We start from the raw sequence: 26,299 nt of genomic DNA, 5'->3' as shown, positions 1-26,299 counted from the left end.
AGGTAGGAGAATAACCCAAAAAAATGCATCGTAACCCACGGGGTTCAAGTTTGCCAGGAGATTTTGTATCCCTAGCATAACATACACAGCCAAACACTTTGGGAATAACTACAAAGGAGGAATTCCTGAGTAAAACATCGATTGGACAACAAAAATCAAGAACTCGGGAAGGTAACCGATTAATGAGATAAGCTGCAGTTAGGACAGTATCACCCCAATATTGGGATGGAACATGCCGAGCAAACATCAATGCTCTTGCCACTTCCAACAAATGGCGGTTCTTTCTTTCAGCCACACCATTTTGGGCTGAGGTATCGACACAACTAGTCTAGTGTATAATCCCATTACCAGCAAAGTATTTTTGAAATTGAGATTCCTTATACTTAGTTCCATTGTCACTTTGCAAAATTTTGAGAGTACCCTGGAACTGAGTTTGAATCATTTTATGAAAATGCGGAAAACATGCAAAAACCTGATTTTTTGTGTGCATAAGATATACCCATGTGTTTCTAGAATGACAGGCAATAAAGGAGACAAACCAACGAAGGCCAGAAAGAGAAGTTTTACTACTAGGTCCCCAAACTTCAGAATACACCAAATAAAAACAAGAACTCCTTTTATTTAATAGAGAATAAGTTGAACGTGTCTGTTTGGCTAGAACACAAGCCTCACAAAAAAAATCCTCCTTATTACATTTGGTGACCAAAGTAGGAAATAAATGTGCTAAAATTCCTAATGGAAGGTGACCTAATCTAGAGTGCCATTGAAAAAGTTCAGAAGAGACCAAGGAGTTCTAGTGTAGTGGAGAAGGTAATGTTGGTGGAGAGAGACGAACATCATCAAGCAGGTGCAGTCCACCGTGTACTTTACCCAATCCAATCATCTTCCCAAATGTCAGATCCTAAAAAACATAATGGGAAGGAAAGAAGGTTACTTTGCAGTTAAGATCACGAGTAATACTACTAATGGAAAGAAGGTTAGCAGTAAAATTAGGAATGTACAAAACATAAGACAAAGGGAGGAAGTGCAATTGATGATTCCTTTTCCAGATATGGATAAAAGGGAACCATCAGCTATTTTGACCTTGTCTTTCCCAGAAGTGGGAGAATATCGATGGAATAGGCTAAAGGAACCGGTCATGTGATCTGTAGCTCCAGAATCTATGATCCAAGGATGGGAAGCTACAAAAGCACAGTGACCACCAAATGGAATACCTGACCGAGCAAAGTTTAAACCTGAAGGAGCAGAAGAGTTGGCAGTAGCTGATGTAGTAGAGGCAGCAGCAACGGAAGACCTTAGTACACGTAGGAATGCTTGTAGGTCATCCTGGGAATAATCTGGGATAGACCAGTGTCAGTAGCCGGGGTTGTAGTAACAGACTCAGAGTGGTTTGCCTTATTTTTTGTCTTCTTCTTGGCAGCCCGTTTGGCCTCAAAGTCAGCTGGTTTCCTGTGAAGCTTCCAGCATTTCTCTTTGGTGTGGTAAGGCTTGTGACAATACTCACAAGTAACAGTCCCTGTAGTAGAATCACCAAGAGAGACATGTCCAACAGGTGTAGGAGTAGCCGAGGCAGTAGTCTGGAGGGCTGATCTGTCAGTAATAGGAGGGTGGAGCATAGCAGCCCGTCGGTTCTCTTCAGAGGAGACCAAATGTAATATCTTGGAATAATAAGGGAATTAATTTAAAGTTTTATCTGTTATGTAGATCCTATAAAAGTGACGGAAGGATGATTGGATTTCTGGGAAAGCCCTGAGAGCATTTTGGCCTTGAGACAGCTAATCAGGGGCTACTACTTTTGCCTAAAATAATTCTTTTACTGGCTTTTAGGCTGACATAAGTCCGTACATAGTCAAGGTTAGTTCCCAGGAGTTATTGTGGAAGTTTTAGTGTTTTCTGAAGAGAGAAACTAAAAAGGGTATTTTTGGAATTTTTCACAACAAATAATTTAGTAAGTAAATAAATAATTAATTTAATAAATTTTAACTATTTGAATAATACAATAATTTCTAATTAATACAACAAAACAAACCTTAAACTAATTTGGGCTAAACCTAAACCGGTCTAGTTCTAGTGTGAATGGGCCTAACATTTGTGGGCTTAATAAAGTACAATTTAATTATTCCAACTTAATAAATAATATTATTCTGAAGGATTCATGATTGGACAATTTATGTAGACTATGTAGATCTTATTTGATTTTTGGATGAGAGGATTGAAGTTATGTGGCAATTTTGCCTAATGGTTGAGACTTAGCACTAAGATAATATTTTCTCTAAGGATAGAGAAAATCTTCATGGATTAGAATTATAGCAAAATAAGGAAGTTAAGTTAAATTAAAATTACCAAATCTAATTCTTAATTTCAAAACTCCAAGTAAAGATTTCTTTTAAAATAATTTGATTGGAGGAAAAATAAAGAGATCTAGTTAGAGACTAAATCGGATTTTTTCCACCTCCTTTTTGTTAGGATTAAATTCCAATAACCAAATCCCAATCCCCATTCCCTTTATCATAATCGTGAGAGAGAGAGAGAGAGAGACAGAGAGCGGGAGAGAGGAAAATTCGTGGACTATAGAGAAGAAGAGAAGGAGAAGACGGAAATTTGGACTGTGCAGAACCAATCACTTGAAGGCCAATTTCGGCCCTTTTCGGAGCCGAATTGAGAAAATCCTATTTCACGATAAAACATAGCCTCATCTCTTATCTTCGTAACCCAACTTGAATCATCCCAATCGAAGATCTGAGCAAACAGATATCGCTGATTTACTGAAGGTAAGTCTTTCTGTCAAAAATCTGTATTTCCCAAATCCAAGTTTAAGCAATACATTGAAGTTGATTTCATTATTACCTTACTCATAGGACTCCATTAAAATGATTCTGAACTAGGACGAGGTAGATCAACACCATTGAAGCATTGATTTGAGGTCACCTATAGAAACCCTATTCGCTTCACACAAAGTGAGTAGATCTTCAACCATTCTACTTGATATTTTCCCTTCATATAAAATTTGTTTTAAAACATTGTTATAAATCTGGAATTTAATTTTAGATTGAGATTTATCATGCCAAAAACATATTTCATTCATGTTTTTTACTCAATTAAATTGTTCACATAGATTGCTTACAAGAAATGATGAATTTCCTTATGATTGAATTCACATATATGTGTGTGCAGAATTTTTAATAATGTCATGTTTATAGACTAATGAATCCAATGCTTGATTGTTGATAGTATGAGGAAGGTCTATGAATGATTTTTCATGATTATAACCTAATGCATGATATTTTTGGATGATGCATTTAAATCTGATTTTTATTTGATTTACTGGTTTATATTCTATTGGAATTGAAGATGCTTGTTGACAACTTTATGCGAAGATTTTGCCAAATCTTCTCGATTCATGTATTGCAGTCTATGCCATAATATGTTGATGAAACTCTATTTATTTCTAAGTTTTTTTTCTTTTTTTCATTTACAACTCTTGATTAAACGTTTTAGTGTTTGGAATATAGGGAGTTGCTAACCCTAAGTTCTAGACTTGTTGTATAGCTTTATGTATAAGCATGGATGTTCTTTTCTGTTACCTTATCGACATGGGTTAAAGTGTTGGGGTAAGGATAAGTCGGTGGGTTTTTGAGGGGCTTACCCTTATTGGAGCTATATGGACTACTAAAAAAAGGAAGATGATCAAAAACTCTCCAGGAGGGCATTGCTGGTAAAACCTTCGGGGGCTTTGACTCGGTCTGGGGCAAGTTTGATCACTAGTTTCTCCATTATTTTCTTGATGTTGAGAGGGGACAATGGTGTTGTAGTTGATCATAGCTGGAGTTCATACGCGACTATCATGAGGGCCTTGACCAGTGTATAGTAACTAGTTCACACCTTAGTTAGTAAGTAGGCGTATTATACGCGTACCCGAACTTTTGAACGAATAATACTCCTGTCCCCGCACTTTCCCTTATTTTTATAAAAACAACGCGTTTTTTAACCGATCGAGTATTATACTCGTATAATTCGGGTATTATACGTTTTATACTTTTTAAGTTTTACCCTAATGTTTTAAAAAAAATAAAACCCAAAAGATTAGAATTTTTTCACGATTTCACTTTCCCTTCTTTTGCAATTTGCGATTTCACTCCAAAGTCCAACCCTAGAAGGCAATAGCAGCGGCAACCCCCCTCCATCTCCAATCATCCTCCCCATCTCCGTTCAACACCTGCGATCGTCAAAGCTTCGACAGCAACGGCATCGGCGACAGCAACGGCGATGGCAGCGGCGACGTTTCTCCTTGTTTATTTCTTCTTCCACTGTTGTTCTTCAGAAGAACTTCTTCCACTGTGGTTAGTATCCCTTTCTCTATTTCCTATTAAAAATCACAAGTTCCAACTACATCTTTATGGAAAATAGAAACGGGAAACCTTTTTTATTCTCAGTTTCTCACCACAATCCACATTCACCTATCCTCTGTTTCACTCTTATCTACAAGGATTAATTAATTGGTAAACAGTAAGTTTCCCTATTTTTTTCCCTATTCTCATTTGTAGTTAATCACGTAATTTTCCCTTTTTTTTTTTTTAGCTTCAGTTGTTTTGTTCTCGTTTTAAAATGCCTTGCAGTTCTCTTAATTTCTGTTTTATTCTTATTCTCATTGTCTGAAATTGGAATTTTGTCGAAATCGAACCTGAACTTCACTTTTGGTTGAAAATTCTCACCTTTTCCACTATGGTTCAACCCAAAAAAAAAAAAAAAAAAAAAAAACCTTCTCCACTATGGGGTGTGGGTCTCTCTCTGTGTATAGATCTATGTATATTATAAGAAAGTAAACCTTGCCCAATTCTAATCATGACTTGCTATCTAACAAGGATGACTTGAAAGCTATTGTCTTTTGCTCGACATGAGATTCTAGAACGTGAGAGAGAGAGAGAGAGGACAGCTATTTCTTTTTCTTTGAAAGCCGAAGTTTTCTCATCTCTGAGGTACATGTGTGAAAACAGAATTAGGTGGTAGCCATTAGATGAATCTAGAGATGGTGTATGGGGAATGAGTTTAAGGCCATTTTATACAAAATAACTCGATAAGGAGTGGATGGAGTTTCAATATGTATGACTCCCAGAACTTATGGAAGAGGAACGATTAGACTAAAAGACCCAAGTCCAAGTCTCTATGAGATATAAACCATGGCTTACCATGGCCTCCTGGCCAGGTATGAGTGTATAACATGGGATGAGATCAAACAAATAGCAAAGAGATTATGTTCTGTTAATTTCACAGAAATTGAATGCTAGTATAGATGTCATTTTCTAGAGAAATAATATTCATGAATCATGCCAATTAACTAAATATCTAATTCACTCATCTATTTGTTTGCAATTTTTCTATCCAGTTATATTTATGGTTTAATGAATGTTTCCGTTTTGGCTCTTATTATCAAGAATCTTAGTTATTATTAAGGTGAGTTTGGTATTATAGAATTTTTCATTTTCTTATATATTCATTTATTTATTAGGTCACTAAGAAAATATGGTTAAACAAAGAGATGATTTGTGGAAGTATGTAGAGGACTTAAAAGGCCGCTTCAAATGCAACTTTTGTAAAAAAGAGTATGCGGGGGTATTTCAAGGGTCAAATACCATTTGTCTTGTCAAAAAGGGCATGATATTGGAATTTGTTGCAATGTGCCTAACGATGTACAAGCTGAGGCACTTCATGCACCAAGTAAGAAAGCTAAGACTGGGGAAAGTTCTACTGCATGTAATGTCGGTTCTTCACAGAACCCCATAGAAATTGGAAGACAAACTGGTCAACCTTCAAGTGTCCAACAACCATCTGTCGATGTAATGTTTAAACAGAAAGATAAAGATGGAGTTGATGATGACATGGCTCAACATTTTATTTTGAATAACATTGCCTTCAATGTTATTCAAACCCCTTTTTTTCAACAAATGATACGTTCTGTTGCTTGTTATGGTCCAAGTTATAGTATACCTAGTTATTCTACATTGAGGACTAAGTTAGTGCAGAGGGCTAAGAAGAACGTTGAAGAATATGTTTCAACAGTTAAGGAGCCATGGTCTCTTTCAGGATGTACAATAATGTCTGATATGTGGACTGATATGAAGGAGCGTGCTTTTATTAATGTTATTGCATATTCACCCAAGGGGGCTGTTTTTCTCAAATCTTTTGAATGTTCTGATGCATCCAAGACGGGGTTATTTCTTACAGACACACTTGAACCCATAATTGAAGAAATTGGGCCAGAGAAAGTTGTTCAACTTATCTCAGATAATGCTTCCAACTATGGGGTTGCCATATCTTTAATAATGGAGAAATATCCTCATATTCATAGGATAAGGTGTGCTGCCCATGGAGTACAGTTACTCTTGAAAGACATAGATTCACAAATCCCATGGGTCAAAGAGGTATTTGAGAAGTCAAAACTGATTATTAGTTTTATGTATAAGCACGGAACAGTCTTGGCCTTGATGAGAGAAAGCACAGGAAACAAAGAGTTGAAAAAACCTTGTAAGACAAGGTTTGCATCTAACTTTTTGATGCTCAAGTCTATTCTTGAAGTTGAGGATTTCTTAAGAGTGATGGTAGCATCGGCAGAATGGAGGATAAATAGGCATTGCAGGTCTGAATTGGGTGTGATGGTCACTAAAATAATTCAGACTACAGAGTTTTGGCTTAATGGGAGGGATGTATATTCAATTTTAGAGCCTCTTATTATAGTTCTTCACCTGGTTGATGGTGATGGAGCTACAAATCCTTTTTTGTATGAGGCAATGGAAAGGGCAAGAAATACTATTATACACCGTTGCAATAACAACCCAGCAAAGTATGAGAGGTTGTTGCAATTATTTGATAGTAGAAAAGAGGCAAATGTATTACATCCTGTGCAAGTTGCTGCTGCTTTTCTTAATCCTTGTCTAATGTATAAGGGAAAATTTTCATACAACCAGAATGATGTGCAAAGGGCAATGATCTATATCACAAAGAGCATGGTTCCTCCGAATGAGAAGAAACAATTTGGCAAAGAAATAAATGTTTATTTGGACAAAGAAGAAATGCTATTTCATGACCTCTCATTGGCAATGATTGATTATCCACATAAGTAAAAGTTTGATGAATCTTTTGTTATTCTATGTTACATTTTTATTTCATTTGTTTTTAATTTTTTATAAATTTGGTAATGAATTTATTCTTCATTATTTCTTTGATCCTTTTTTTTAATGTAGGTGTATGGTGGAATTTGCATGGAAATTGTGTTCCAATGCTTCAAAGAATTGCCATTCAAATTACAAGTCAACCTTGTAGTTCATCATCATGTGAAAGAAATTGGAGTGCTTTTGAAGCAGTGCAAACCAAGGAAAGAAATAAACTCTCTCCTCAAATGTTGGAAGATTTGGTATATGTAAGGATGAATTCCCTTATGAAAGTCAAATCAAGGGAAATTGAGAAGTTTAGCAAGGAATCAATAAATTTAGATAAACTGCTTGAGATTCCAATAGATGAAGATGAAAATGGAGCTAAAGTTGAAGATGAGGAGGATGAAAGAATGGAAGATGATGCAGATTGGCTTCATAGAGAACTTGGGATTGGAGAATATGCACGAGACAGTGATAGTATTCAAACTCCAACATATGGTGGCACTCTAAGTCAGCTGCGCAATATCTCACAGACTCCTTTCACACATGGTTCAACTTCTGAGACACAAGAACCATTAGATATCAATGATTGATGGTTTCCTTCTTTATGACATGAAGGATTTGTTATTGTTAGAGACTATTTTATGGGACTTGTTCCTATTAGCGACTATTTTATGGGGTTTTCATGGTTCCAGAACACATTATGTCTTACTTTTTTTATGTTTGATGAGATGTAATAGACTATTATATTGATATTTTATGGTTTAGAGACTACTTTATTAATATTTTGGCATGTTAAATGATAATCTTAGAGATGTAATATAGGATATTATATTATTGTGTTTATTTTAATTCATAAAATCATGATATTATTTTGTTTATTAGGTGGTGAATGCATGTTATATAATGAATATATGCCCCTTTTTTTAAAAATATTATTGTCGTCTATACCGTATTATACACATATTAAACGCGTATCGTATTATTACCGTATGCGTTTTATGAAGCTGGATTTTTGAAAAGTATTATTAACGTCTAGTCTGTTTAATTACCGTACATACCCGTTCCCATTCAATTGCCGTTCCCGAACTTACTAACTAAGGTTCACACTAGTCTATTAGGAAATGATGTGTTTGTTATTTTTCATTCTTTCGATATATCTTTTGTTAATTGTTGTCATATATACTTTTCATTACAGTAGTGGTGATAAGCTAATATGGTTATGATCATTTTTTTTTGTTTTTTTTTTCGGATCTATATATACATATTATTGTATGTCTTTACATTTTGTATTACTTATGCATGTTTTCACACCTGTATAGTTGTTGTGGATTTACTTGCTAAGCTTTTCCCGAAGCTTACCCTCACCACTTTTCAGATGAACAACTTTATGAATGCGAACCTGGATGTGAGGATGTATTAGAGGAAAAGGTCCAAGAGGACGAAACGTTTGGATTAGAAGAGGACAACTACTATTAGAAACTTTACACTTTCTTTCAATTTTAGAAGAACTTATAATTTGTTTGAGTTTAATTTAATTTTGGAGATTGTAACCTTTATTTCAGAATTTTAAGTTTAATTTGAAAATTGTAATAGCTTAGTTTAACAACCCTACTTTAGTTGAAGTCTTAATCTATACATTTTAGACATGTGTTTGTGTTTTGGTTCTACTCCGGTTCATATATCCTTGACATAAACGATCTTGTGGACCGTCAATGTCCCTAAACCGCTAGGGTGGTTTTGGGGGCGTTACACCAAAGCATAAGATTGTTCAAGTGTGGGAAAAGGGGAATGACCCAACAATTGAACACGAATCTGGTCATACTCTATGTTCAAACCAGCCAAAAAATCATAAACCCGGGTTTTGTCCAGCTGCTTCTTATATGCAGTGATATCAGCAGCTGTAGTGGGATGGTAATCAAAAAAATGGTCCAATTGCTGCCAGAGGCTGCGTAAGGTAGCATAGTACTTAGAGACAGACAACTCCCCCTGAGTAATATGATTAGCCTTTTTCCGGAGTTCATACACCTGTGCATTATTACCAAGCTGTCCATAAATTTCCTTGCAAGCAGACCAGATTTAATGGGTTGTATCAAGGAGAAGAAAACCACTTGCAAGGTCTGATTGCATTGAGCCGATCAAATAAGACATGACGACACCATTATTGAAGATCCACCTATCCAAAAGAGGACCAGGTTCAGTTGGCATAACAGTACTACCATCAATATGCCCAGTAAGTCCATGGCCAGCAATGGAAAAGTATGCAGAGCGAGACCATATCAGATAATTGCTCCCATCCAGTTTGATAGGATTGGGAAGAAGGTCACGGGTATCATTCCTACCATACCCATCAGCAGCAGAAGTGCCAGTAGAAACTTCAAAGCCATCCATAATTCAGTAGAGAAACCCAAATCGCAGAGAAAGGCTATTGTGATGAGAAACCCAATAAATCCTTCAAGAGAATGGCCAGAAATTGGTGGAGAGACCTTTGGTATGATAATAATAGGTGTCCCCAAAAATCAGCCGCAGTAGACAGTCAAATCCCCTAGATCGATTTTTTCAGGGTTTTAAAAAAAACCCTGATTGTGTTGAGATCGATGTAGGGAGAGAAGCCTTCAAAAAAACACTGGATGGAGCTGAAACTTGGCTCGAGTGTGATTCTAGAAGGGCCTGAACACTCCTCCAAATATCAGCACCAAAAGAGATCAGCAGCTCCTAGATCAATAATTGTCAAGGTTTAGAGAAAACACTCTTTTTGGAGAAGAAATCGATCTAAGGAGGTCTTCAAAAAAGTTTGGAGATAGGAACTTATCCCAAAAAAGGTCTTGCTGTAATTCTTGATCTTCAATAAGGGAGATTGGTTCCTTGTAATTGAGATGGAATCAATCCAAAAAATTTGAAGTTTCAAATATCGCAGCCAGGGTGCTGGATCCTATCGAGCAAAATTATTTAGCACTGAATGAGGTGATGTAGTTAGATTTTAGGTTATGTAAGTAAGAAGGGGAGAAGAAGAAATGGAAGAGAGAAGAAGGAGGCAAGAGGGAAGAGAGGAGAGACTATATCGATTGTAATGTGTTGTGTAGGAGTTTATTCTCTCCACACCTATATTACTCAAATAATAACTCTTAACATATTACATCCAACCTCCCTAGGGAGGTAAAAGGTAAAAAGGAGAAAAAGAAGAAATTACATAATAAGGGAACTAGATAAGGTCCAGTTCCTAAAGTACCCCTAGGACATAAATTCTAATAACTCTAACACTCCCCCTCAAGCTGGAGAATAAATGTCATGCATTCCCAGCTTGCATAGGAGAGTACCAAACTGAAGAGAGGCAAGTGTCTTTGTGAAGATGTTTGCCAGTTGATCACCAGTCTTTACAAAAGAAGTACAAATGCAGCCAGAGCCTATCTTCTCCTTGATGAAGTGTCGATCAACTTCTATGTGCTTGGTTCTGTCATGTTGTACTGGATTGTGGGCAATACTGATGGCAGCCTTGTTGTCACAGCAGAGTCTCATAGGGCCTTCAGTGTCAAACCCCAGTTCCTGAACTAGTCTTTTCAACCATATGAGTTCACACACTCCATGAGCCATAGCTCTAAATTCTACCTCGGCACTGGATCTAGCTACAACTGGCTGTTTTTTGCTTCTCCATGTAACCAAGTTACCTCCCACAAAGATACAATAGCCAGAGGTAGACCTCCTATCTGTGATGGATCCAGCCCAATCAGCATCAGTAAAACCTAACCTTATCCTTACTAGAGCAAATGGTATAGGAAGCATAATAATGGGACGTACCAGTTATGTGGTCAGTGGCACCAGAGTCAATGACCCAAGACTGGGCTGCAGTAAAAGCTAAGGTGGAGACCTGCAAAGCTAAGGATGAAGAAGAGCTGGCCACTATTGGTGCAGGAGATGTGCTCAGCTGTGACATGACCCTACGAAACACTACATTTGCCAAAGTAGAGTCATCCTGTGTAGCATCTGCCTCAGTCATCACAGAGTGTGCTCTAGCTCCCCCTCTACGGCCACCACGACCTCGTGTGCCAGGAGGACGACCATGAACAAACCAACACCTATCCTTGGTGTGTATAATCCTCCCACAATGATCACATTTAAACCTGTCTCTACCAACTCCACTGGCACCAACTATCTCCACTGCTCTGTCTACCTCACGGTTAGGCCTTTGGCCTCTACCACCTCCACGGGTGTCACAGAAAGAACTTGAATTGAGAGCTGACTACTCAAGAGATGATGCTGGTGTTGATTCCATAGCAACACGCCATGTCTCCTCACTCTGTAAGTAACTATAGACCTCACTAAGAGATGGAAAGGGGGACCGGCCCAAAATCTGGAGCCTTATTGGCTCATAGTCAGGGTTCAGAGCACAAATAAAGTGAAGACACACCCCTTTTCAAGAGTCCGATACACCTTTGCTTCATCCTCTGGGTTGGTCAATTGAAGATCCATGTAGTGGTCATACTCCTCCAAAAGACTAAGAAAAGCATTATAGTACTCAGAAATGGTCCTGTCACCCTGCCTCATTGAGTTAATTTTTTGGTGAAGCTGATAGACCTTGGCAGAGTCACCCACTCTATCAAAGGTCTGGGAGACACTGTCCCAGATTACCTTGACAGTTTCTTTTCTTATAAACCTTCTCCCAATCTCGGGTGACATGGAGAAAATTAACCATGTCATGACTGCAGAGTTTTCGGTCTCCCATTTGTCATAGGTAGGTGAACCAGGCTCTGGAACTTTAATAGTACCAGTAATGTACCCAAGTTTCCCTTTGCTCCTAAGGGGAAACTTCATAGAGTATGACCAGACCAAGTAGTTAGAGCCATCAAGCTTCACAAAGGAAATCTGTGTATGTGTGCTCTCATAAATCAACTGTGGGGCAGCTAAAGTGGGCTGTGAATCAACCGAACCAAGTCCAGATGTACCCAAATCAACCATATTGTATGGGAAACAACACTTAACCATAAACCAGATTACCAACAGCAAGTGGGGAGTACACACTCAACCTAAATAGAGGATTCCAATACAAAACAGAAATTCCAGCAAGGAGGAAACAAGAAAAAAATGGGGCAAAACTTCACCCTATCACTTTCCAAGGAGAAAAATCCACTTAAACAAGCTCCAAGACCTCAACTAGAGGTGTCCATAATCATTCCACAATCAAGAAGGAAGCCCATATTACACAAAAGGCAAGAACAAGAAACTAGTAGCAGTCTCGGTTTTACCTGGGCAGAAAATGAAGCTCCACGAGAATGAGTTATGCTCACATAAGGCACTCAGCCATCAAGAGAGAACACATGTAGCATAAAAGGGGGTCTTGTACAATCCTAGTAAGCTTCTCCAAGGACCAAACACAAACCAAGATGAAGAGAATGGGGTTGTAACCTGAAGCTGGCGTAAACCCTAGAGTGAGCTTGATGGGCTTCAAAACTTAATAGAGGCTTCAATGCAGCTCAAATAACACTTTCGGACATGGTTCGAGATCTCGCCGAGTTTCTCGGTTTTTCAAAATCTCGAGTCGAGATCACATACGCATTCTAAAAGTGCATTTTTTCGGCGAGATCTCGGTATTGTCTTGGCCCAGCCAAATAGGTCCAATTTCCTTTTTTTTTTTCCTGATTTTTGTAGTTATAAAAATGCAATTTCTCGCCAAGATCTCGGTATGGGTTATGGATATGGGTTTTGACCCATTTTTTGTGCCCAGTTGACCCATCTAACAAAACCACTTAAACTAAGCTATGGACAGAACTCGAAAATCTCGCTGAGTTCTGTCCACACCTCTAAAGAAAGGGGAAAACAGCCCTCTCCCTCAAATTTCTTCCTATTTCCTTCAAATCTTGGGTGGATTGCATGGTTTCAAGTGAGATTCAAGTGCTAAATTAAAGATTCAACTCCAACAGTCCAAGAATCATCACCTATTTGTAGGATTTCAAAGGTATTTTCTAGTTTTCCTCAAAATCTATTTTTTTTTTTTAAAATTGTGTAATCCTTGATAGATTCATATGGTTTTGATATATGTTAAACATCTTTGGCCAATCTATCACTTGATAGAGTCGAATTTATTTTTCAGTTATTAAATTTTTTATTATAATTTCTGGAAAAATAAATGATTTATTTGAAAAAAAAAATTTGAAAAAAATAGGATGAATAGTGATTGTTTGAAAATGATTTTCATTTATGTTAAGCAACTTAGGATGCTCTACAGCCCCATGGATCAATTTTTTATTTTCACCCATTAAAAAAATTATTTTATTTTTCTGATTTAATAAAAATATTATAAAAATTAAAAATATATATATAATATTAAGGAAAAATATATGTTGTTTATGGAAAATTATGTACAACATATGTACATATTGTTCAACTTCAAATGGTGTCAAATACATCATTACATTATATTTTTCTTATACTTTAAAGTATAAATATTTTTAAAAAAAATTCAAAATATTATTTTTAATTAAGAAATAAATACTAGGGTTAGGGGATAAATAAGAGATAGTTATTTCACAGTTGTAGTAGCTTGACATTACGTTTAACAGTTATGAATAGCATACTTTAAGTCTTGAATACCTTACTTTAAGTGATCCATGATTATTAATACATGCTTTTTTATGTAACAGTGTAAAATATAAGACATTTTGTATACAATGTCTGATATAGCATGGCAACATGGAATCCCGATGTCCGCAGACAAAAAGAAGTCCAAATGCAATTATTGTGGGAAGTTGTTATCTGGAGGAGCCACCAGGTTAAAGCAACATTTGTCTGGTACAGGCAAGGATGTTGCCTCATGTCCAAATGTGCCTACCTAAGTCAAAGTGGCAATGGCACAACACTTGAAAGGAGGAAGAATAAAGAAAGCTGAGAGGGAAAGAATGCAACAAGAGTTTGATGAGGCAGTACTAGAGAGGGCTGGTGTAGAGGTCCGTTGCGGAGATGATACTGACTTTAGGCCTCCACCTGGTGAGTTTCAATCAGAGGCTGAATGGAGAATTTACCAGCAAACTTTGGTTGAGAGTAGACAAAGTTTTTATTTCGAGAATATAAGAGCATATGAGCAAGCAAGAGGAACTAGTGGATCTGGCTTAGCTGCACCAGTGCAAGAAGATGAGAGGAGGAAAAGCACTAGGACAAGAAATATACCACGACCCCCAACCCGACCACAAGTACAATCTCCAGAGCCCATTTTTTAGCAGGATCCCACAACTTTTAGGCAACAATATGCCTACCAGCCAACCATCCCACAAATCTTTGGTGGTAAACAAGAGGAAGCACGAAAAGCCTTCAGCAAGTTCATGCTTTACCATGGCATTCCAGCCAATGTAGCACAAGGAATATACTATAATGCATTCTTTGATGCTGCAGGGAGGGCTGGTCCAGGATGGAAGGGGCCTTCACCACATGAATTATACAATGTATATTTGCCTCAGGAGGTACAGGAGCTGAAAGATTACATTGATGGTTTGAAGCCAATGTGGGAGACATATGGGATTACTCTTATGGCTGATGGTTGGATTGGACCTATTAGACTGTCCATCATAAATTTCATGGTGAGTTGCAATGGAAAGACTGTATTCTTGAAGTCTATCGATGCATCAAAGCATGTAAAGGATGTATCATACTTGTATAAGGAGTTGAAGCAAGTGGTGGAGGAGGTAGGACCAAGGAACGTTATCCAAATTGTGACGGATAACGGTTGCAACTTTAAAAAGGCTGAAGAGAAGTTGATGAATAAGAAGAGTAAGAGGATCCGACTCTTTTGGACCCCATATGCAGCCCATTCTATTGATTTAATGTTGAAGGATATGGGGAAAAAGACTTTGGTGGCCGGTGTGGTAAATAGGGTAAGACAAGTGACAACTTTTGTGTACAACCATGCTTATGCTTTAGCCTTGTTGAGGGAGAAATGCAATGGAGATTTAGTGAGGCCTGGTGTAACTCGATTTGCCACCAATTATATTGCATTGAAGAGCTTTCAGACGAAGGTGATAGGTCTGAGGTCTATGTTTACAAGTGAACAATGGTTTGGTTGGCAAGGTTCTAAGTCAGAAGAAGGGAAGGCAGCACAATAGACCATTGCAAGTGATGGATTTTGGAAGGACTTGGGGAAAGTGGTTGTCATATTAGAGCCAGTGGTGGCAGTACTGAGGATGGTTGATACAGAGAAGAAGCCTACCTTGGCCCACATTTATGCTGCCATTCAAAAAATGAAGGAAATGGTTAGAGCTGCTATAGCTCGAAGTGCAAAGTCCTACACTAAAATCATTGATGAGCGGTGGGAGTCATCCATTGCATAAAGCTGGTGAGTTCAACATACTTTACACTTTAAATGTTAAAACTTTTTTACATTTACATATTCAAAACCCAAAGGCATTAAGTCACTAACAAATCATATTTGTGGTGTCTAATTTACCAGCATACTTATTTGAATCAAAAGTATCAATACTCCCATAATCTTGGGCTAGACATAGAATTGTAAGAAGCAGTTCAAGCTGTTATTGAGAAGTTGGAGCCCACTCCAAAGACACAATCTGCCTGCAATGATGAGGTGAGAGTATGGGACTTTGGTACTTTGGTAGTTAGTTTATGAATGTAATTACTAAATAGGAAATACTAATGCCTCAAATTGAAAATAGATCAAATACTTCAGAGAGGCCTCAGCAAGTTTCGATTGACAAGCTGCCGTGGAGGGTAAACAAAAGTCAAACCCTGGTAGGTAGCATGATATTACATTTATGAATTATAATTTTATCCCTTTAGAATGTACATATTCTTAATATTCTATATTTGCAATGCAGCCGACTGGTGGGTGCTCTATGGTACAAGTTTACCCAACCTGAGGAAGGTAGCAGTGAGAGTGCTCTCACAAACTTGTTCATCCTCCAGATGTGAGCGCAACTGGAGTGCATTCTCATTCATACATTCAAAGAGGCGGAACAGGTTGGGTAGCGAACGACTGGAGCAGCTTGTGTATGTGCACTACAATATGAGATTAAGGATGAGGCACATACGTGAAGGAATTGAGGCCAATGATAAAGAACCCATTGACCTGTCCAACATTTTCTAGGACTCTGATGACGATGAAGATCCCCTATTCCAGTGGGTGAGGGATCATGGTACACCAAATATGGATCAGCCTGGGGGTAGGCCCAACCCCACCATTGCGTCTGTAATCGGTACTGATGTTGATGAATATATGTCGTCGCAAGAGGGGCGTGGACATGCAGAGTCACCAAAACCTTTTGAGCCTGCTGTAAGAAGTCCTACTGATGATGATGAGGTGGTGGTGATGACAATGGTGATGGTGGTGATGGTGGTGGTGGCATTCAGAGTAGTGGTTATTATGATGATCGTCATGAGGGGATGCGCGAGCAATACCAGTATGAGGTGGGAACGCAAGAGGACCCTGTGCATTTCACAGGTGAGTCTCAGTTTACGTATGCTACTCAAGATCAAGACCATGGTGGCCACTCTAAGACATACAACAGAAAGAAGAGTCACAAACACTCACATCAGTCACATGCTCAGGATGATGACAGTAGTATGAACACCATGCTTGCAAGTTTCGGAAGCATGAGTATAGATACTACTAGTGAGCATCAGTCATGGCAATCATCTCAGCATCATCATGACTATGACTATGGCCAGGACAGCACCGGTTCTGAATATAGTGGCTATGGTCAGTATGGGCAATTAGCAGCTGAGTATGACAGTCAAAGCTCTGGGTCAGGTTTTGGGCACATATTCCCAGTCCCAAACCAGCCATACATGCCTCAAACTCAATATGACAGTAGCAGTGGATCTTACACCTCATACCAACAGCCTTCCATGTACCCTAAGATAGGGAGATTGGTATATGTTAATGAGAAGACTTATATGGAGGTTGTGTCACACTATGTGTAACACTTCAGCAATTCCATGACATGGGAATTCTTTGTGGCTCAATATGGGGATGAATTTATTGCTCAATCACATTTTATGTAACAAATTCAATGAACATTAATGTAATGTACTTTTTATTTGAATGTTTTGATTGATATGTACTAATTAGAATGTTTTGATGGGCTAATTTGCTATGTTTTACTAAATTATGTGTAGAGTAGGTTGTTTTAGTACGACTCGTCGCCTACTAACCTATGGTCCAAAGTGAAACTCATATTTGGACTTGTTTTTTGGGAAATCTGGGCATGCCATTGTGTTAAAATGGCCTGAAATAGGCTGAATACCAAGTTTCAGACCCAAAATATGTGTAAGACCCACCGAGTTGGGGGTCCGAGTCAAAAAAAAAAAAAAAAATGCAACAACTCGCCGAGATCTCGGCTCGACTCGGTTTCTGGCTGGGCCAAGATGCCACCGAGACCCGAGTTTTAGAACCTTGCTTTCGGACACTTGAATAGGTTGTATATAACCTATCTCATACCATTTTAGCAAGTTATTTACATGGGAGCCTCTTCCTTGGAATCCCTTGTGTTTTAGGATTCCATAGAGAGGGGAAAAAATAGGAACAAGTGAACTAATTCGACTCTCAAACCTGTCTCTGATACCAAGTTAGATTTTAGATTATGTAAGTAAGAAGGGGAGAAGAAATGGAAGAGAAAAAGAAGGAGACAAGAGGGAAGAGAGGAGAGACTAGATCGATTGTAATGTGTTGTTTTGGAGATTATTCTCTCCACAACTATATTACTCAAATAACAACTCTTAACATATTACATCCAACCTCCCTAGGGAGGTAAAAGGTAAAAAGAAGAAAAAGAAGAAATTACATAATAAGGGAACTAGATAAGGTCCAGTTCCTAAAATACTCGTAGGACATAAATTCTAATAACTCTAACAGTGATGAAGGGCAGCAGCTGGATCTATTGATCACCTCATCAGTGCTGTCCTATTGGAGAATAGAAAGCAAAAGAAGAAAAGAGAGAAGAGAAAGAAGAAGCTGAAAATCGAGGGGAGGGAATACCCTAATTCGAAACCTGCTTTGATACCATGTTAACAGATTCAGAATTAGAATAAGGCTTGGACGGTCTAAGGTAGACCCCAACCAATGTATTTATAATAAAGAGTCAAAATTGCAAGGACATATTTGCCCCTATCATAGCCGACATGGCTGTACACATAATATAAAGAAGAAAATGTCCCGAATACCCCCACAGTATTCTAGCCCATACAATCCAACAACAACTTTGATGAAACTTGGTACCAATCCCAAATTCCCAAAACGAGTAAAACTGCTCATTCTGCACTCAAAAATCCCAAAAAAAAAAAAGTTATGTGGAAAAAGGAAAATACATAACTTTCAAGGAGGCAAGGAGGGGAAACAAAAAACCTATTTCCCACTTCAAGTATTCAGCCCCAGACACCCCTCCTTCGGGGCAGGGGTTGGTGGGGTTTTCGGGAAAATAGTAGAGGATGGCCCTGGGAAGTAGCAACTATATAAAGCTAATCTTAGACATTGTGTAACAAAATTCATGGCATTAGCTCAACAGTTCAGTCGCATCACTTCATGTAAATCATGATGCAGACAAGTCACCTAAAGAGCTTATTTTTATTGGAAATAAGCCTTGGGTTGGGTTTTGTAGGTGTTGGGCTTTTGATCCCATGGGTTTTCTTTGTAATGGGTCACTTTAAAGGGCCGAAAAATATAAGGAGAAAGTAGGAAGACGAGAATCCTGTTTTTAGTCAATTTCTTTAATTATTTAAGTTTCCTAGTCAGTTTATGTAACATTATTAGTTAAGGATTGGGTTAAGCCTTTCCTTTTCAGTATTTGAGTATGTTTTTGAGTATTTTATATAAGTTTGTAAATGGCTACAACCAAGGTTTAATAATGTAGAAGGAGTTCAACTAAGAACCACTCTACAATATGATCAATAAAAGTTGCAGCAGAACACCAAAATAGAAACTAAATCAGAATTAGTAACTTAGTGAATAAGAACCAAACCAGCAGCAGGAATGGCTCCAAAGTAGGATCGAGTGTAGGCCAAGGCAAGGGTGGTTTGTGCTCCAAATATCAGCCAATTCTAATGGCTGGTTGTGAAGTTATTCAAATCTGAAGTTTGCAGCAGATTCTGGGCAGAATTGAGATAGCAGGTACAGCAGTCCTTCACTTGATTGTGTAAACAGCAGCAGCAGTACTTGGTGATGATGTGGATTGATTTAAGTCTACAAAGAGTTCTCAGCAGCAGTTTATGCAGTCACAAGATGACAGCAACAGTAGGGATCGATTGGAAGAACAAAAAAGGAAAATAGAAGGATAGATAGAAAGGGGGATAGGGATAGGGATAGGTGGGGGTAGGCTATCTCAGCCTTGGGTCTCTCTACCCGCAGCTATCTCAGCTGTTGAAAGGCAAATTCTTTCTCAGAATTGGAGGCCAGCATTGCTTGTAAATTTCATTAATCAATTGGTGACTCTTTATTACAATGGGTGCCAATTTTATAGCTTAGGCAAGCTTACAAAATAGAAAGTAAGAAAATAGAAACTTAGAAAATAAATAGAAAAGAGGAAAAGAGAAACTACTAAGGCTTTATAGGATCCAGCCTTCTAAACAAATAAGGAAACAAAAATAGAAACTAACTAAAATTAGAAGCTACCTTACAACAACAACAAACTCAGCCTTATCCCAACTTAATGGGGTCGGCTTCATGGATCCAACAAAACAAAGTAGTGAAAACTGAGGTCTACACAAAAAAAAGGGGCAATGGAGAGATGAGAAATGAAAAACTGGAAAATACAAGAAAATACAAGATAAAAATGAAATATGTAAGATGAGACTAAGAGGAAAGAGGCACAACCCAGAAATTTAGGAGAATCTCAGCTAAATGGGGTCTGCTACATGGATCCTTGGCCTCCAATAAGTTAGGAGAATCTCAGCTAAATGGGGTCTGCTACATGGATCCTCAAAACTTCTCCTATGGTCATTTTATTCCTGCCCCTAGCTCTTTTAGCTCCTTCAATCGGGATCATATCACTCCTCCTTACTAGAGAGTCTCTAGACCTCCATTGAACATGACCATACCACCTCAAATGGCTCTCTCGGAGCTTGTCATTGATTGGATCAATTCACAAGTCAGCTCTAATATGCTCATTCCTTACTTTATCCTTCCTAGTTTTTCCACACATCCATCTCAATATTCTCATCTCTGCTACACATATCTTCCCAATATGACACCTCTTAACTGCCCAACATTCTACCTCATACATCACAGCCGGACGTACAACAATCCTAAAGAACTTTCCTTTAAGCTTTAAAGGAATACGTCGGTCACACAACACTCCGGACACACCTCTCCACTTCATCCATCCCACTTTAATTCTCTGTGAAATATCATCCTCTATGTCACCATCTTTATTTATGATAGACCCCAGATATCTAAAATAGTCACTTTGCGGTATCTCTCTTTTCCCAATTTGCACCATGTCAGTATCCATCCTAGTGTGACTAAAATTATACATCATATACTCCATCTTCGTTTTACTGATCTAAAAACCTCTTGTTTCCACGGTTGATCTCCATAACTCTAACCTAGCATTGATCCCTGTTTTTGCCTCATCCACCAAAACAATATCATTAGCGAAGAGCATACACCACGAAACCTCGTCTTGGATGCTCTTGGTTAGGTTCTCCATGATAAGCGCAAAAAGATAAGTGCTTAAGGCTGATCCCTGATGTAACCCTATCATAATTGTGAATTCCTTGCCCTGACCTCCCACAGATCTCACGCTAATTACATCCAAATGAAATAAAATAAACTTGTTAAGACTGAAAATAGAAACTAACACTGGCAGCATTAGGATAGAATCTTTCTTCACTTAACGGACTCACAAGATCTTCTAAAAAACATCCCCACACAAGTCAATTATGGGTTGTGATACTGTTCACGTGAACAATGTTTTGGCCTTTTTTTCTTCATATTTCGATCTACATCAACTCTCCCCCACTTAAAAGAAACTCGTCCTCGAGTTTTATAGAACTTAGGGATCAACTTGGTGTGGTGCACGTCTAGTTTCAGCCCAAAACAGTACTTTGACAGCTCACAGATGTTTGGAATAAAATCTTTGAGGCGGGGAGCATTCTCTTCATAAAATTCAGGTGGGATCATGAAATCAATGTGATCAACTTCGACATCAGCAGACGTGTCCATTGGGTCATCCACGAACGTGTCTTCAACCTTCTCTACATCAAACTCGAGCTCTTTAAGTTCTTCCTTGTCATTCATAGTCTCCTCAATGGTTTCTTCAACCACCTTGTCAACTGTAGTGCCAAGTTCCACATCATCCACTAAACCACTACCTCAACGTCATATTCTGGTTCACCAATTGGAGGTTTCTTCTCTTGCTGGTCTTCCATCATCAAAACTTCAACGAATGCCACGGTAGCATTCGTTGAAGGTGGAGGGCAATGGGGACCAAATGTGGCTTTAATCATTTGCTCAATAGAAACCATTTGGTCTTTTAGTTGCTTCATGTTCTCTTCAAGTGTAAATAGCTTTTGGGGGTAATCTTGTCAAAGGTAGAGCTTTCTTCGCATATGTTCCGGTATTTACTTGTTCTTCAACTCATACTTCATCTCTTCCCAAGTCCGAGGTTCACATCTTCTAGCTCTAGGTATCTCGTCATGGAGTTTCCACTGCTGTTTAGCATAACCAGTCAATCGAGAGTAAACAAACCTAAGCTTCCGCTCCTCTATCAAGTTATACCAGTCAAAATATTCCTCTAGAGAATCCAACCAATCAATGAAGAAGAATAGATTCCTCTACCAAGCAAAGTAAGGAACTTCTGACTTCATCTTCCTTGTGTAACATCAACCCTAGAGGTGATAGGCTCTGATACCAAATAATGTAGAAGGAGTTCAACTAAGAACCACTCTACAGTAGGATCAATAATAGTTGCAGTAGAACACCAAAATAGAAACTAAATCAGAATTAGTAACTTAGTGAATAAGGACCAAACCAGCAGCAGGAATGACTCCAAAGTAGGATCGAGTGTAGGCCAAGGCAAGGGTGGTTTGTGCTCCAAATATCAGCCAATTCTAATGGCTGGTTGTGAAGTTATTCAAATCTGAAGTTTGCAGCAGATTCTGGGCAGAATTGAGATAGCAGGTACAGCAGTCCTTCACTTGATTGTGTAAACAGCAGCAGCAGTACTTGGTGATGATGTGGATTGATTTAAGTCTACAAAGAGTTCTCAGCAGCAGTTTATGCAGTCACAAGATGACAGCAACAGTAGGGATCGATTGGAAGAACAAAAAAGGAAAATAGAAGGATAGATAGAAAGGGGGATAGGGATAGGGATAGGTGGGGGTAGGCTATCTCAGCCTTGGGTCTCTCTACCCGCAGCTATCTCAGCTGTTGAAAGGCAAATTCTTTCTCAGAATTGGAGGCCAGCATTGCTTGTAAATTTCATTAATCAATTGGTGACTCTTTATTACAATGGGTGCCAATTTTATAGCTTAGGCAAGCTTACACAATAGAAAGTAAGAAAATAGAAACTTCCTAAAATAAAATAGAAAGCAGGAAAATAGAAAATTAGAAACCACTAAAGCTTTATAAAATCCAGCCTTCTAAACAAACAAGGAAACAAAAATAGAAACTAACTAAAATTAAAAGCTACCTAAATGAAATAAAATAAACTTTCTAAAATTGAAAATAGAAACTAAACTATCGCAACATTAGGATAGAATCTTTCTCCACTTGATGGGCCCACAAGATCTTCTAAAAAGCATCCCCACACAAGGCAAATATGGGCTATGATACTGTTCACGTGAACAGTATTTTGTCCTTTTCATCTTCATATTTCGATCCACATCAAGTATCCTTTGATACTCACCAATACTGACCGATACATATCGTCTTTTAAGATACCAATATGATACTTATCCAATACAATACTTGCTAATTAAAAAAACATATCACACTGTATCAATTAATACGGGTTGATATGGCTGTATACTAATCAATACACTCGATACTCGCATAATGGATACATTACTTCATTTTTTATATTTTGTAATGTTTGTATGTTCGCTCTTTGCACAACATCATCGTGGCTGCACTTTTACCTGAGACCACTTCCAACTCTGAGTTTGAATCAGTCCGCAACTCTCTAAGGTATTAGATTATTAATACAGGTAAAAACCTCATCATTTATACATAATCAATTGAATATAATTGGCTCCCCATACTTTGTTCTCCTTCTTATACATGATATATTTTACATATTGCTTATTTATATTGTTTTATGCTTTAAAACTGTACTTTGCATTCCTATGCATTTCTTGACCATTTCTATGTGTATCTTTAACGAATCTTGCATCTCTCCAATACGATACCTCTCTTAAAATCACCCTTCCGATACAATACCCAATACTAATACTTAAATCCTTGGCTACAGCCTTGATACGAATTTTGATTAATGAGATTTTGGCTTGAGCCTTTTCTTTATTCTGTGAGATTCAGATGACTGTGAGTTGCGGTGCTATGGGCAAAGTAGTAATTTTATGTTCAAAATAAAACACCACCTCCAATGCAACTTCAACCATGTGCTCATTAAAGAGAAACTCCCCCCTTTATTTCTCCCTTTTGTTTTTGGAACAGAATATCCAAATTAAAACTTCTGTGTTTCTATTTCTCAGCAACTTTTTGTAACTGGTTCATTCCCAGGGACAAAAAAATGAACCGGCAGTAACAAACGTATTTCTGTTTTTTTTTTATTCCCAGGAACAAAAAAACAGAGAAATAGAGAATCAGAAGTGTTATCAGGCAGTGCCTTGATCATACCTTCTTCTTCTTCATTCTTCTTCTCCATCAATACTCGAGTAAGTAATCCTTTGCTTTCTGCAATTCTGTCCTTGTTGCTGCCTGTGATTTGTCAGTCCTATCACAACTAGGATTGCTGAGTTTGAAGGTGAATTTCTACTCTGATCCATGTTTGGATTTCAGTTTTTCATCTTCTCCATACTGTCGACTATCAAAACCAGTTTTTTATTTCTTATTTTGTTGGCAAATTAGAAGAGTCCTATTCATATTAGAAACGTTTGATTGAGGAGTTTTATGATGCAGATATCAAATCCGTGTAAAAAACTCTTCGATTGAGAATTTTCTCTATCATCTCCTGTTTTCAATTCCAGATTCTACCAAGTAATTGATACAGTCCTATTCCAAGTAGGATTGTTTCTAGGCTGTCAATTTGCTGAAATCGACACCCATTATTGTTGATCTGATTCTGCTGAATTTAATAATTCAACTTCAATTTAGCATCGTGATTAATATTTTGCAATCTGATCTTTCGTCGGAATCTTATTTTGCCTGTTTTGCTCCTTTCCTAGTTACAGTAGGAATCCTCCATTAAACCAGATCTACCCGTTGAATTAACCTAGGATTTTCAGCAAGGGTTTCCTTCACTAATAGGAGAACTTGACCTGTTTCACTAATAGGAGAACTCGACCTAAATTTCAGTTATCTCAGATTGCTGGATTTTGTTCTATGACATTTCGTTCAAAAACTACTTGCGTATCTCTCTATTTTTCGATCCTGTTTTGGTACTGTTTTAGTCCTTTAAATCAGTACTACATTATGAAACTTGGTACCGCCCAATTCTTAATCCCAAATTCTCAATACTAGTAAAACTGCTCATTCCGCACTCAAAAATCGGAAATTACACAACTTTCAAGGAGGAAAAAATCCCTATTTTCCACTTCAAGGATTCTGCCCCTGACCCCTTCCTTTGAGGCAGCAGTTGGTGGGCGTTTTGGAAAAATTGTGGAGGCTGGCCCTGGATGGCAGCAACTATATAATGGCATTAGCTCAATAGTACAGTTGCATCACTTCATGCTGGATAGGTTACAGGTGTGCCTTGGCAGAGCAACAAAATTTGGTTGGCTTGTTTTTAATTTCATGACCAGGTTGAGGAGATAGGCCACTGAAATGGATAGAGATTTAGTGTGGTTTGGCAGTTCATTAGAAGGTTAAAATAGAACATGCGAGAAAGAAAGATTGTGAATCTTCAAAATGGTTGTTAACAACTTGCGTATCAGCTAGTTTTGAAAGGCACCCAAAAACACACTACAATGTAAAAGTTCGCAAGAAAGAATAGGGTTCCTCGGAGATTTGTTACCACAAAGCCATATTGGCAAAATTTTAGAGCAGAGAAAATACCACTCATCACCCAGAAGTATGACACGGCATTCAAGGATGGGGTTGGGGAACCGTTATGTCCAAATACGTTTTAGCAGACATGAGCTTGTAGAAGGGCCCCACATCTTTCTCGAACACAAAACCAGTTTCGCATTACAGAAAAAAGATTGCAAGATTGAATTCGTACCTCTTCTGAGAAATGAACTCCAAAGCATGCAAAACCAAAGAATATAGATATTCCACTTTCCGACTGTACACCTGAATAGAACCTTGGAGCAGCAGAGCAGCTACATTTGCGTAGAAGTGAACAAATTTTTTGTCGATCAATAAGGAGGAAAGGAAAAATAAGAAGAAAAACAAAAAAGGGAAGGGACCGAACCTTCAGCGAAATTCACAGGGAACTGGCCATCATCTTCGCCAGTAATCTCACCAGAACAAATCTTCAAGAGATACTCTTCGAGGTTCTTAGCAAGATCAACGGCCCAATTCAATTCAAGGTCACGAAGGGGCTGCACAATGTGGAATCTGGCACTGCTTCCTTCAGTGCTCTGATCTTCTACACTGTTTTTCATCTTCGACGGACCAAGGCGACCGCCCCATGATTTGCTAGCTCCGTGTCATCCCAAACCCTAGATTTTGAATTTGAGAGGGAAGAGAATAAATTTTATAAAGAACCCTAAGAAATGGGAAATTTTGGGTTGCTGAAAGAAGCCAAATAAAGGGGAAACATTAGTAATGGTTAGATGAAAGAAGTGCAGGTCGAACTTGAAGCCATTAGACAGAGAGAGAGAGATGCTGCAAGAATTCCGGTGAGTGTTCAAAGATTCGTCTTCCCGCTTATTATATTTTCAATTTGTTTTGAGGTGCGAAGGACGCTACTTTGAACGCGCATCTTTGAAAAGATTATGTGGGCAATCGACCGTTGGATATATCGTAGGGCAGTGATTACATTTCCCAATCAAATAAAACGGCAACGAATGGAATATAGGGTGTATATGTCAATACACTT

The 26,299-nt window shown here is 38.2% G+C and overlaps 1 protein-coding gene across 2 annotated transcripts in view; it reads right to left on the bottom strand.

Annotated features, from left to right (window-relative positions):
• The window catches only part of LOC122670105 (condensin-2 complex subunit H2-like), a 41,109-nt gene extending 15,048 nt beyond the window's left edge, over positions 1–26,061 (bottom strand). For both annotated transcript variants that reach the window (XM_043867072.1, XM_043867073.1), the window contains exons 1-2: positions 25,670–26,061; positions 25,478–25,577 (exon numbers count right to left, since the gene is read on the bottom strand). In XM_043867072.1, coding sequence (XP_043723007.1) covers positions 25,478–25,577; positions 25,670–25,862 — 293 coding nt within the window. In that variant the 5' untranslated portion in view covers positions 25,863–26,061. The remainder of the gene's footprint in view (positions 1–25,477; positions 25,578–25,669) is intronic.
• Positions 26,062–26,299: the final 238 nt, after the last annotated feature.

Source organism: Telopea speciosissima, chromosome 7 (assembly GCF_018873765.1).
Source record: "Telopea speciosissima isolate NSW1024214 ecotype Mountain lineage chromosome 7, Tspe_v1, whole genome shotgun sequence".
Taxonomy (NCBI): Eukaryota; Viridiplantae; Streptophyta; class Magnoliopsida; order Proteales; family Proteaceae; genus Telopea; species Telopea speciosissima.
The sequence above is the reverse complement of the archived record's forward strand: the minus strand, read 5'-3'. Positions and strand labels throughout refer to the sequence as shown.